Source organism: Sus scrofa, chromosome 18, assembly GCF_054392235.1.
Source record: "Sus scrofa isolate SSC_HxYL_T2T_F1_AM1 chromosome 18, Sscrofa_HxYL_maternal_Yorkshire_Landrace_v2.0, whole genome shotgun sequence".
NCBI classification, from domain to species: Eukaryota; Metazoa; Chordata; class Mammalia; order Artiodactyla; family Suidae; genus Sus; species Sus scrofa.
The window spans coordinates 26,458,232-26,472,801 of NC_139400.1; the positions used below are offsets into that span (position 1 = coordinate 26,458,232).

Below are 14,570 nucleotides of genomic sequence, written 5' to 3' on the forward strand. Positions count from 1 at the left end.
CGGGGCAGCGTAAAGCTTTGCAGAGCTCAGTTATGGACAGCCAGCAGAAGTTCCAAATTCAATCTGGGGAGTACTATGAAGACTAATGTTTTTGATTTTCCATCTACCACTTGCTTGATAGGGATATAACCCACTGCTCCTTTCCATATCATTCTCCTATAAAAACTACCTGTTAATATAAATACAGCAGGAGGAAGGTTTTACAGGAAACAATTAACAAAAATCGGTAAAGAAACAATAAAGACTTGGGTTTCAATGCTTAGATACTAGGCATAAGCTATATTTGATCATAATTCTAGCAGCACTTCCCATTTCTCAAGTACTACATAATGCTTTATTCATCAATACAGTGTAACAGATTTTTTTTTTTTTAAGTCTTTTCCTTTCTCATACTCCAAAAAACTCTGGACGTGAATGGAGCTAAGCAAAACTGTCAAAGAATTCAAAGTGGTTACTGTTTTGTTTGAGGTACTGACCTATACTAAACTGATACAAAATAAGTACTTAAAGACAGATAATAAAGATAACAGGGATGAGGAGGAGGAGAGCTACATGCATGTTAATACTTCAATGGTTTACAAGATTGCCATATGCAGTCTTCCCATCTACATCATTGTATGATTTCTGCTGGTGCTGAATTTAAACTTCATCTAGGATACGCCCAATTCCTATGTTTTATTCTGAGTTTGTGATATATACAAAAGTTAATACATTTCACTTGCATTGGAAGAAAAACTCTAAATTTCAAATTCCTGAACTCATTACAAAATAATTTTAAATCTTCTAGGAATGTAAAATAAAAAGTTTTAAAGGGGCACACGGTTATTGTTATGATTTATGAATATCATAACACTAAATTTTTTCCTAATATTGCTCCATCTATTCTCTATAAAGATATTACAAATTAACAATTATGTTCTGAGGTCTTAGTATTTTCATCCTACACCAAACAAGAGAAAACATTTTTAAAGAAAAACTTTATACCTACTGAAACAATAGTTCTTTTTATTATGTCACAGGTATTTGTAGTAGAAATCACTAATAGACAACTTAGCATAACATGTGAAATAAACTCTAAGAGCAAGAGTCACTGAGCACTTCCACCAGATAGTTATTTGTGCACCAAACCTGATGATCAAACACCAATTTCGGTCCTCCGTCAGCAGCAGTATCCTCACTGAGTAACATCCATGTGTTTGTGTCAATGTCATAACGATAGAAATCACTTTTCAGAGATTTGCTGTTCCTCACAGAGGAATCCAAATAACGCCCCAATGTGTAGATTTGCCTTCGCTGAATGTCAATGCACATTTTATGACATGATCTAGCACTAGGACCATTCTGTGGAGAGCAAAAAATAAAAATAAAGAAGAAAAGAAAAAAATTCAAAAAATAAATAATGGAAACTAAAACTAAATGTCCTTTTTTGTTGACTTTCACGAAAAGGTTTACTGGGAAAATTATTAAGTCCAGCTAACATAAGTCCAACACTAGGTTTAAATCTCTAGAGGAAAATAAAAGAAGCAGTAGGAGACACAAATCTTACCTTAGAAATGCTTAAACTCTACCAGGAAAGAGGAAATGAACTATATTCTATGGCACTCTGTTTATAATACTTATATGGCTTCTACTGTATACTCCATTACATTTTAGTCATTTGTACTGAGAACTTAATCCTTTGTACACATCAACCTGCTTAAAGGCACGTTTGGGGAGTTCCCATCATGGCTCAGTAGGAACAAATCTGACTAGCATCCGTGAGGACGCAGGTTTGGGCCCTGGCCTTGCTCAGTGGGTTAAGGATCCAGCGTTGCCATGAGCTGTGGTACAGGTTGCAGACGTGGCTTGGATCTGGTGTTGCTATGGCTGTGGTTTAGGTCAGCGGCTACAGCTCCAATTCAACCCCTAGCCTGGGAACCTCCATATGCTGTGGTGCAGCCCTAAAAAGAAAAGACACATTTAGTCTTTCAATTTTTTTTTTGTACATATCATCAGAATCTAGCAAAAAAACAGGCCCTCCAAGAATATTTAGAATTTCACAATTGGTAGGAACCTTAATAAAATGTGTAGTTTAATGTTCTCCTTTTAAAGATGAGGAGATATAAGCTCAAAGTGATAAAAGGAGAATGAAAATTCTTTTTCTTCATCCACCCTTTACATATATAAAACTGACTCTCCCGACAGAATGACTCAGCTATATAAAACAACTAGGGAACAAAATGAAAAATAGTATATTATCAACAAAAATTAATCAGTTGAGATCACTTATATCACAGGACAGAATAAAGGGTAAAAGAAAAATATTGTAGTATTAGCCAAAAAAAGTTCATAAAAAAAAAAAGGAACTTCAGCTGGGTAGGACTGAGTTAGTTGAAAGAGGGAAAAGAAAAGAGACCTAATATTTATTTGTTAAATATCTCCTAAATTCTGGAGTTCCCATCATGGCTCAGTGGAAACGAATCTGACTAGCATCCATGAGGACACAGGTTTGATCCCTGGCCTCGCTCAGTGGGTTATGGATCTGACATTGTAGTGAACTATGGTGTAGGTCACAGATGTGGCTTGGATCCCAAATTGCTGTGGCTATGGTGTAGGCCAGCAGCTACAGCTCCAATTCGACCCCTAGCCTGGGAACCTCCATATGCCATGGGTGTGGCCCTAAAAAGACAAAAAACAAAACAACCCTCCTAAATTCTGTCTATATTATTACTATATGTGTGTATATATTTCACTTATCCTTGTAACAACTCCATAAGGAAATAATACCATCATTTCACAGAGTCCAATCTGTCTACAGCCACAAAACTAGGAAGTAAGATAGAGAAGCTAAGCCCCAGTGTAACCAAGTCAAAGACTGCTCTTCCTACTCTTTCAGATTGTTTTGTCCAGAAGGTAAGAGAAATTTTGTTTCTCTTGGCAAAAATATACTAAACACAATATGGGGGGTTATAACTGAGATGAAGAATTCTTATTACAGAAATAACAAGAGTTGAAGAATACACAAGGTAGAAACAGGAAGCCTGTGAATGACTGACAGAGGAGAACGGAGTGTAATCTTGCATTAAAGAACTAATTTAGGTTTCTAGAAGTAGGATATAACATAAAAAAGCAGTATTATAGGAAGAGTAATCTAGCATTACTTAGATTAAATGAAGAAATAAATGTATTAGACAGGAAGAACAGTTTGACATTAGTGTTATTGAACCAGGTATTAAGTTGATTGAATCTGTGATTTAGTATTCATACTAATTACCATTTTTTAAATTATCTTAAAAGATTTCTATCAAGGAAAATCTTCAGCAGATAAGGTAGAAATTTAAGAAAGGATTTCCCCTGTAATTAAATAATCTGAAAAACAAATACTGAGATAACATATAATGAATCTATGTCATATTTCCTAGAGTGTGAATTCTGAGATTTTAAGAGTAAAATAACAGAACTTCTTGCTTCAGCTTAATTAGTACAAGTGCTATGAAAATGATCAAATTATTTCCTAAGAAGAGAAAAGGGTAATAAAGATAAGAATAGAAATTAAGAGGTGAGAACAGTTAAAAAAAATCAAGAAAATTAATAAAGTTGTTTTTTTAAAGATTAACAAACCACTAGCAAGCCTAATTTTTTTAAAAGGGAGAGAAAATACAATAACTTCTTTAAATTGATTAAGATGACAAAGAAAAAATTTTAATTGGTATTCTATTCATTCCCAACTTATGCACTTAACATTGAAAGCAGGTAACAATATTACAAAGGAGGAAGAGGAAAGATAATACATCGGTAGTCTTCAGCTAGTATACTTTAAGAACAGGGACATGGAGTTTCCATCATGGCTCAGTGGTAATGAACCCAACTAGTATCCATGAGGATGAGGTTTGGATCCGTGGCCTTGCTTAGTGGGTTAGGGTTCCGGCATTGCCGGGAGCTGCAGTATAAGTCTCAGATACAGCTTGGATCTGGCGCGGCTGTGGCTGTGGCTGTGACTGGCAGCTGCAGCTCTGAATCGATCCCTAGCCTAGGAACTTTCATATGTCGCAGGTACGGCCCTAAAAAGAAAAAAAAAAAAGGATATTTCACAACAAAAGAGGGTTTATCTCAGAAATACAGTCAATTTTACATTTGAAAATCAATCAAGTAATCCATCACATTAAAAAAATAAAGGGGAAAAATATGATCTTAATTATAAAGAGAAAAAACAACACATTTTCATGAGGAAGAACTCTCAGCAAACTAGGAATATAAACGAACTTCCTCAATCTGTAAAGAATGTATGAAAATCCTAAACCTAATTTTTCACTGAAGAGTGAAATAAAGAATGCTTTCCTGCTAAGACCTGAAACAAAATAAGGATGTCTATTCTTACTTCTTCTAGTTAACATTGTACTGCAAGTCCGAGTCAGTGCAATAAAGCAATAAAAAATAAAATTAAAAGCTATGAAAGAAAAAAAGTGTTAAAAGGAAGAAAGAAAATTGTCTATTTACAGATGACAGGATTGTTTGTTTAAAGTATCCAAGGAAATCGATGTAGACAAAATAGAAACTATTAGAAATAATAAGTGGATGTAGAAAAGTGATATGATACAAAGGCAATATTAAATTACCAATTTACTTCAGTGTATTAGCAGCAAACAAATTGAAATTTAAAAAATTGTTAAATTTATAAAAGCATGAAAAAACAAAATACACTGGCATCCGTTTAATAAAAATAAAAGAGACCTACAATCTGTAAACTCCAAGTGCTGAGAGATAATGAATGAAACTGAAATAAATGGACACTGAACCCTGTTCACGGATTAGAAGGTCCAATATCATTAAGATATCAATTCTCTCCAAATTGCTTTACAGATTAAACATATTTCCAATCATAATTCCAACAGTTTTAGAAACTGACAATATGATTCCAAAATTTATATGGAGATGTAAAGAAGAGTCAAAATAATTTTTAAAAGGAGGAACAAAGAGGCCTGACCTGTGGAGTTCCTGTTGTGGCTCAGCGGTAACAAACCCAACTAGTATTCATGAGGACTTGGGTTCAATCCCTGGCCTCGTTCAATGGGTTGAGGATTCAGCGCTGCTGTGAGATGTGATGTAGGTAGGATCCCACATTGTTGTGGCTGTGGTATAGGCTGGCAGCTGTAGCTCCACTTCAGGCCCTAGCCTGGGAACTTCCTTATGCTGCAGATGCAGCCGTAAAATGAAACAAAACAAAAAACCCCAACAACAAACCAAAACAAGGAGGCCTGACCTGAAGGAGTGTCACTTGAACAGACCAGAAGATAATGGAGCAGATTAGTGTCTAAAAAGAGACATATACTTACACGCTCAACTGATTTTTCAGAAAGGTGCCAAAGCTATACAACAGGAAAGAAGATAGGGAGCAACCGGAATTCTCATACATCTCTACAAGAAATATAAAATAGTACAACCACTTTGGGAAAAGCTTTAACAGTTTCAACAAGGGATCCTAAAAAGATGAAAGACTGATGAGTGACAGAATATTTTCTTAATCTCAAAATGCTTCCCTACAAATTACTTATTAACTATAGAGTGGGAAATCTGGTGAGCACCCTCTTAACCATGTGATCAAAGCTAACATCAAACAAACTGACATAATGTGCCTGCCTCCTGATACTATTCTGAAGAGAACCTAATGTCCTCCACAAGGCATTCCTGCTAAAAATGCTTAACCTATATCAAATCCTAGGGAAACATCAGAGAGACCCAACTGAGGGATATTCTACAAAACAACTGCCCTGTATTTTTCAAAAATGCCAAAGTCAAGAAAGACAAGGAGAAGGAACTGTTTCTGATTAAAAGACACTAAAGAAAATGACACTGATAACACTGTAAATCAACTATACTTCAATAAATTAAAAGAAAAAAAAAAAAGAAAATGACACTGAAATGCACCACATAATCATGAATTGAGTCCTGGGTCAGGTATAGAGGTCGGGGGTAACAATGAGACACCTATAAAGACATTACTAAGGCATTATTGGGATAACTGTCTATATGAGAATAGGGAATGTGTATTAAAGCAGCAGGTCTCACCTCAGTCTGGGATCTCTTAAGACACTTCAGGGAATCCACAAAGTTATTTTCATAACAATACCAAGATGAAAAATTTTTGTCTTTTTGCTCTTACACTTAAGTGTATGTGCTATTTTCCAGAGGCTATATGACTTTTTATACAGCAACAGAATGAATGCAGAAGTAGACATGAATCCAGCTGCCTTCTATTAAGGCAGAATTAAAAAGATTTCAAAAACTATAAATACTACTACTTGATATATGATGCCTGTTTGGAGGAAAAGCACTATGCAATTGAGTTGTAAGATTTTTCCCATGAAACACAATATTTACTCAAAAGAAAATGAAGAATTCCATGGACATGGAGAACAGATTTGTGGTTGCCACGGGGGAGGGAGAAAGAGTGGGATGGACTGGAAGTTTGGGGTTAGTAGATGCAAACTATAGCATCTGGAGTAGATAAGCAATGAGATCCTGCTGTACAGCACAGGGAACTATACCTAATCACTTGTGATGGAACATGATGGAAGACAATGTGAGGAAAAGAATGTATGTACAACTGGGTCATTTTGCTGTATAGCAGAAATTGACAGAAGATTGTAAATCAACTATAATAAAAAAATTAACCCCCCTCAAAAAAAAACTCTCCTAACAAATCCAGTATGGTTATTCAGGCATTTTCTGAAAGATGAATGAAGTATGCTATTTTGAAGAAAAATAACTGACAAAATTTGTTGTCAATAATAAAACGCACATTTTAAGGCAAAAATTAGAATTTCAGAAAACTTTTAACTGCCACTGTGATCTTGACACCTTCCCAATATTTAAAAGGCTTTTTAAATGAAATTGATATTAATATTAACAAATATGGTTTGAGTGGGGTGTTTTATAATTAAAATATGTCAACATTTGGAATACGTGTGCAACTCAAGGAACCAATATTTTTTAAGTGACAAACACATGATTAGAAAATAAAAACATGGGTAAAAGATCAATTTAAAGAGCAACACAGTTCAGTGGATTTTAATGTTAAGAGAATTAAAAACATTAGCTGAGAGGGAGTTCCCGTCGTGGCTCAGTGATTAACAATCCGACTAGGAACCGCGAACCACAAGGCCACGAGGTTGCGGGTTCGATCCCTGGCCTTGCTCAGTGGATTAACGATCCGGCGTTGCCGTGAGCTGTGGTGTAGGTTGCAGATGCGGCTTGGATCCCTCGTTGCTGTGGCTCTGGCGTAGGCAGGCGGCTACAGCTCCAATTCGACCCCTAGCCTGGGAACCTCCATATGCTGTGGGAGCGGCCCAAAAAATGGCAAAAAGACAAAAAGAAAAAAAAAAAAAAAACACATTAGCTGAGGGTCTACAATGTACTGTAATAAAAAACACTGCATTAGGGTCTATAGTGCAATTACCTTTAAGAGACAACAACTTGTCAATCTGGGGTAGAAGATGAAAAAAGAACATGTGCTATTATATAAAAAGGCTACTATTAAAATAAGACTTTCCAACAATGTATCAATATGAGGTCCAATTTTCTTCATATATTTCACACAAAACACCATGATGCAAGAGATTAAGTGCACAAACATGTATGAGAATCTGGCTATGTTCCACTAAGCCAGACATTAAAGAGATTTATAAAAATGCAAAATTATACAATTTGTTTGAACCTATAAAAACTTATCCATGTACCTACATAAACATTTAAAATTAACTTTAAATTATTCTAAGAGCTAAGCCATTCTATTATCTTTCAAGCTACTGCCTGTGCTAAGTAGATACATATTTAAGTAAATTAAAGTGAGTTAAATTATTTTTGCTTTTTTGTGATTTATTATTTTTATAGATTATACTTCACTTAAAGTTATCAGAAAATAATGGTTATATTTCCCCTTGCTGCTTATTTATTTTATTCATAGTAATTTTTATTTTTTAATATCATACTTTTAAACCATGCACTAGAATATCATGAAACAATAAAAATTATACTTACTAGTGTAGAAAACAAAATTAGATACATGAAATTCTAACTGTTCAGTTTTGGAAGGAATAAGCGTGCATTTTCCTAAAGCCATATATTCTCATTCACGTCACTGATGGAACAACAAAAGGTTTTTAGGTATTTAAATGAATAAAATAGTAATAAACTATAATAAATCTGGATTCCAGTACTGGATCACCACTTTACTTATCTATCTCTACTGACCTCAAAATGACAGAAACAAAGTGTTTTCATCAAGACAATTTCTGTATTTTCCCAGTACTAGTTTTAAATAAGTATTAATTGAATTCTAAACATTACTTATAACATACGTAAATAGTAAAAAAAAAAATTAATATCCACGCCCAACTTCAAAAGTAGAACACTGATACTACCTTTGAGGCCCCCTGGAATCCATCCCCTTCTCTTGCCAAAGCAACAACTCCCCTGAATTTTGTATTTATCATCTTTTTTCTCCAGCACTAACTTATCATTTAACTTATTTCAACTAGTCATCAAAGCGTACGCATAAGATTCATGCTGTAAGGAATTCAGCATCTCCACAGGGAAATGAAAATATAGGAGCTCCCTCTGTGGCACAACAGGACTGGTGGCGTCTTAGGAGCTCTGGGACATAGGTTCGATCCCTGGCCCAGCACAGTGGGTTAAGGATCTAGTGTTGCTGCAGCATTGGATTAGGTCGAGACTGCAGCTCAGATCTGATCTCTGGCCCGGGAGCACCATATGCTTCAGGGCAGCCAAAGAAGGAAAAACAAACAAACAAAAAACCAAAAAAACGTAAACCAATCATTATAGCAGACCCATGCAAGGAATACAAGGCATTAAGTGGACATAGCAGAATTAATAATGCTTCTAATTCTGGTTAGGGAAGTCAAGAAAGGTTCCAGAGGAAGTGAAATCTTCACAGAGTTTTAAAGAGTAAGTAGGCATTTACTAGGTAAAAGCTGGATACATGTGATGAGGAGCCTCTGTTAATTCCAAACAGGCAAGACACCATTCCAAAGGACACAGACGAGAATGTTGAATAAATTTTAGCAACTAGAAGTAAGGATAGCACCTAAAGCCAAAAAAATGAGTCTAGAAAAGTAGATGGGGATCAAATCATGACGAAAAACTTGAAGTTTTTACTCTAAGCAAAAGGAACTAAGGTAGATAAACTTCTTTATTGTTGTGATTACTCACACTTCCCAGCATCTATGCCCTTTGACAGTGCTGCCCACCAACCAATAACCGTGGATTTGGTCATATGACTTCTTTTGGGAAAAGAGAATAACAAATTTAATGAAGCACATATGCCTGCTTCATCCCCCTTGCAATACTACCAGTGCATAAGAACAAAATTCAGCGAGCCAACAGGAAGGTGAGTGACTAGGTAAAACAGAGCTTAGTAGTACCAGCTGACTCCCAACAGATGAGTGAACCCAGCCAAAACCAAAAATCACCCAGTCCATTTATAGACTTATGAACAAAGTAAATGCCTATTACTATACGTCACTAAAGTTTTGTGTATGCTTATAATGTACTATAGAATGCACAGCTAACTGAAATAGGGACTGAAGCTAACCATGTGGTTTAAGCAGAGGCGTCACTTAAAATGGCCAAATGTTTTCTTAGAAGACTGTGCTAATGAATGGAGAATAGATCTTGAGATCAATAATGGAGGCAAAAAGTTTAAGAAAGAAACTATAAAGTTGGAATTAGTGCCAAAAGGAATAGAGAAGAGACATCTGATATGTAAGGTTGCGTGCTAGAATTGATGGAACTGAGGCACTAATTAGATTTATCCAATGAAGAAGAGGGAGGATTTCAGCATGAATCTCAAGCTTCTTGCGAGAATAATTACAGATACAATCAACCTACATCTAAAATAGTTTAAGAAAAGTAAGATAGGTATTCTTTTAAGATCTGTCTTTATTTTTTGTTGAGGACAGAAATAATCATTTTAGAAAATGGTACTTTAATGCTGAAAGGCAAAGGCCATTTTACAGGGATAATAACTAGAAAGCAGAATTTTAAGATCTCTTTGAAAAGATAAAAACTATCCAAATGATTAACAATGGAACACACCAAGTAACCAAGAGTTCAATTTTCTAAGATTAAAGGCATAAAAACAGATTTTAAAAAAAATGGCCTTCCTAGATTAAAATCAGTGGTTTTGAATTAGGTCTTTTTCTCCCCTTTTCATCTGCAGCTACTAAAATTTGTTACAGTTTATTTTTCACCTTGTAATTCCAAAGTGCTTAGATTGAAGAGTACATTAAAAATTCTACGAAGATTTGAAAAAATAATATATGAATATGTGGTTTATATCAGTGTACAATTATGTACTTATTTAGTTTAAAGCCAGAAATTCAAGCCATTCTATTCACTCATACATGAATACATACATACAATTTTAGTTTAAATATATATCATCTGTGAAAACTGACAATACAATCAAATAGTGAGAAGCCAAAATAGTGAGGTAGTGAAGAAATCTAAAGTACATTTTTTTCCAGAGGAAATAAAAATAAGATAATGTTCAAAATAAAGAGTAAAGGGGACTTCCCTTGCGGCTGACAACATAATAAGAGTAAAGGTGACAGGGACATGAGAAAAAAGATAGTTACACAGTTACATTTTAACTAAAGTGGTTAAAAACTAAATTATATTAGATACCCATTTCTATTTATCTCCATAAAATAGATTTGTTCAGGTACCAGTAGTTGAAGAACCAGGTATAGATGCTGAAATGCAAGACTACTTAAGCAAAACTAGTTCATCACAAATTCATCTGCTACACTGCTGACAGACATTAGAAAAGAATACAAATCATCCAAAAAAGAAGTGTATGCCCACACCCCTATCGTAATACAGATGGATGAAAAGTCTGAGAACTTGCCTCTTTCTCAGTGTCTCTAGAGATACATGTCCACTGGTTCTCCTTCACACTGTATGCCCAGAAGTCAGCAAGATCTTGTGTTCCATCCCAGCCACCAAACAAATAAACGGTCTCTATGAAAATTAGAAAAATATGTGTAAAAAATAAACCTAAGGACAAATTTAAGTACAGGCACCCAGATCTAGCCAATTGCTTCTAAGATCATTTAGGAAGGTATATCTAAGTATACTTAAACATGAGGTTTTTAAACTGGTAACATTCCAAAATAAATATCAGTATTTCCTAACCATGAGCACATAGAAAGTCTGTGGCAGAACCAGGAGTTTGATAGATTTATAAATATAAATATAACTAAGAGGCATCCCCTAAGATTCTGACTCCAAAGATCTTCAGTGGGTTAAAAAAAAGTCAATACTTTGAAGGAAACTTGATGTGCAGCCAGTTTAGGAGATTCCATTAAGCCATGAAAAGTTTACATTCACCAGCTTCAAAACAATGGAGCTTCAGATTGTTTTTAAAAATTAAGGGGGAATATACAGTGCAAAATATAAATACATCTAGCTATTTCTGAAAAAGTTCCACACTAAGTCTGTTTTCTATTACAATACCAAAAACAATGGTTAAAACGGCTATGAGTTACAGTTAGGTACCTTAAGAATAAAGCACAGACTTGGTATTTCCTTGGAAACTGGTGGAAAGTTTTCCAAATATACTGTGGTAGGTTTAACTCCTCAGAAATTGACCTTCAAGTCATTCTAGGTATCCTGAGAATTTGGTTTCTCCTTAAGTCTGAGATGTCTATTATATCCATGGACTTTATCACTGTGACAAAACTTATTTCTTGCTCAGTGACTAGTGAAAATTTCTAAGACAAAACACTGTGTATCAACCACCTCTCTTTACAGAATAACAGCGCCTTTCTTTCTTTAAATATTTCCCTTTTGAAAATATCTTATGTCTGCTAGTTACACATGCCCACCAAATTTTTTAAGTTAAATAACACATTACATGAAAACTACAAAGCCATCTACTATGTAATTGACATGCCCTAGGCCTATACACACGGAGACTGTCATCCAAATTACATCCCATCCCGAATAGTTATGATGCACAGTGCACCTGGAAATACTGTAGCATCATTTAAGAAAATTCTTGCCATTCATAGAGCTTTCTTCTAAGAGATCTTTGTCATATTTTTATATAATTTCAAACTCTAAGTGAATTTGCTAAGTGAAAGAACCTAGAGGAAATCAAAATAATGCTTCTGGATAAGAGACCACTGGAACAGGACTGAGTTCTAGTGCTGACTGGGTAATGGGTCTTGGTTTTTTCATTTACAAAACTCTCAGTTTGTGGTGAAGTTCTTCAGATGTAAGTTACTGGAAAACATTCTGAAGGCTGACAAGCGTGAACAGCATTCCAACTTTAGAACATGCACCCCCCCAAAAAAAACAAACCCCCAAAGCTTTGTAGTTACTAAGTACCAAAGATGCAATAAAACAGGATTACTGTATCTGTTCCATGTCTAACTCAGTACCTAGAACACTTTTTGCTCTGTACAAATGTGAAATAACAGAAATTATTTTAAACTATTAAAAAACTGCCACATCTCAGAGGTATAAAACAATCCGTTATCATTAGTTAAGTAACATTCTGTTTCCCAAATGGCATATGGTAATTTTACAAGAAAAAAATTAAAGAATTTTCATCTGGCTTAAAAATTATTTGCCAAGGCTTCACTATAAAGGCAATTAACCTCGTTAAATCCTGAAGCCTGGAAAGGGACGGGGTATATAACTAAAATAGCAATTGCAATTGACCTTCTGTTTTATAGTGTTTCTGGGCACCCTCTGGATAAGGTTACCCTGGTTCATTAACTTTAATAACCCTTCCTCTTGGGCTCTGGGTTCTCAATGTTCTCTCTGAAAAGCAGGTCTCTTTGTACACATAAATTCTCACAGCAAAGAAAACCCACATTTCCACAACAGCCTCATTGATAGCTGAGCAAAATAAAATCTGGCACAGAGCAAGCATCCCAATGGAATTAATCCAAGATGTCATTCTTGTTCATGAATGCTTTGTGGTCCCAGTTTAAGTTTAATAGTAAAACTGAATGCATCAGATGGAAACAGGACCTTCCGACATACCTGAATGAATGCATAACAAAATTTAATTAAATCATCTAGTTATTTAAGTTAAATCACTCAGAGATGAAAAATTATTTAGAAACAAACCCAGCAAAAGTAGGGATATAAAAAACCTTTAAAGATTACAGAAATAATCATACAGAACTGTACTGAGAATTAAGAACGAAAAAGGAAAATGCTATTATTTGCAACAGGGCAGTAGTTTGGTTTACTGGATGTCCACTCTCATGCTTACAGGTTATATAACAATTAATGTACATCCCTGGGGCAGTACAATCCTCCTCAAGCAGCAGCCCTTTCTCTGTGGTTTTTTCGTAAAGGAGCACAGGCTACAGAGGCTACCTATTTCTTCCAAATTCATAGGAATGTTCAGTCGGTATTTTTTGAGTATCAATCTGAACTGGCAAGGCATTTTAGAGAATTAAAACAGACACAGCCTCTATCCTCTAGGAACTTACAATCTAGTCAAGCATATAAAACAAGTATATAAATCACCATAATGCAGTGTAGACTAAGTGACATAAGAAAGTTAAAAGGTAAAAAGCACCATGGGGGTTCAAATAAAGGAAGAGAATACACCAGATGGAGGGGACTCAGGAAAACTTCATGGTGACAGTGATCTGATCTATGATCAGAAGGTGGCTTTGTTGGTAGAATGAAGGACAGAGAAGAGGACTTTTCAAGCAGAATAAAGAAGTAAAACAAAGTACAGAGACAGAAAAACACATAAAGTGTCTTAAAAGACACAGACTCTAGGAGTTCCCACTGTGGCTGAGTGTTAACGAACCTGATTAGTATCCATGAGGATGTGGGTTTGATCCCTGGCTTTGCTCAGTGGCTTAAGGATCCAGCGTTGCTATGAGCTGTGATGTAGGCTACAGACACGGCTAAAATCCAGTATTGCTGCGGCGTAGGCCAGCAGCTGCAGCTCTGATTCGAACCCTAGTCTGGGAACTTCTATATGCCATGGATGTGGCCCCCAAAAAGCAAAAAACAAAGCAAACAAAATACACAGACTCTAACATGAGGCAGATCTTGGATGGAATTACCACTCTATCACCACAGCTGTGTGACCACCACCAAATTCCTTAATTGTTGGTTTCCTTAGCTCTAAAATGGCACACCTACCATGAGAAGTAAATAATGCATGCACAGAGGAGAAAACTAAGTGATGAATAAACACAGTGTCCATTTTAAAAGAACAAAAAAAGGTAGTGAACTGGAGATAAGTCAAAAAGATAGGTAGTGGCCAGATCATGGAATGAGTTAAAATGATAATATAGACTTTGAACTTGACTCCACAGTGTAGTAGCAACAGAAGATCTTAAGCAGAGATGTTAACATAGTCAGATCTAAACTTGCAACACACAGGCCTGAGTGAATAGGAGGAGCCCGGAAAGAGAAGGACTGGAAGTAAACTGACCAATAATAGCCTATGTTGAAGTTGTCAAGCCAATTTCATTCTAAGAGACTGACTGACTGAATGAATGAATCTATCAGTCATTACTTAGGCCACA

At 35.4% G+C, this 14,570-nt stretch overlaps 1 protein-coding gene across 23 annotated transcripts in view; it reads right to left on the reverse strand.

The window, feature by feature from the left end:
- MKLN1 (muskelin 1) overlaps positions 1–14,570 on the reverse strand; it is a 335,895-nt gene that overhangs the window by 66,808 nt on the left and 254,517 nt on the right. For 20 of the 23 annotated variants that reach the window (XR_014833841.1, XR_014833838.1, XR_014833842.1 and 17 more), the window contains 2 exons: positions 10,907–11,019; positions 1,129–1,341 (listed from right to left, as the gene is read on the reverse strand). Coding sequence is in view for 17 of the 23 variants with exons in the window: in XM_021078931.2 (XP_020934590.1) it covers positions 1,129–1,341; positions 10,907–11,019 (326 nt within the window). In the remaining 6 variants the exon portion in view is untranslated. The remainder of the gene's footprint in view (positions 1–1,128; positions 1,342–10,906; positions 11,020–14,570) is intronic. The other 3 variants (XM_085005439.1, XM_085005438.1, XM_085005440.1) reach the window with 1 other exon arrangement.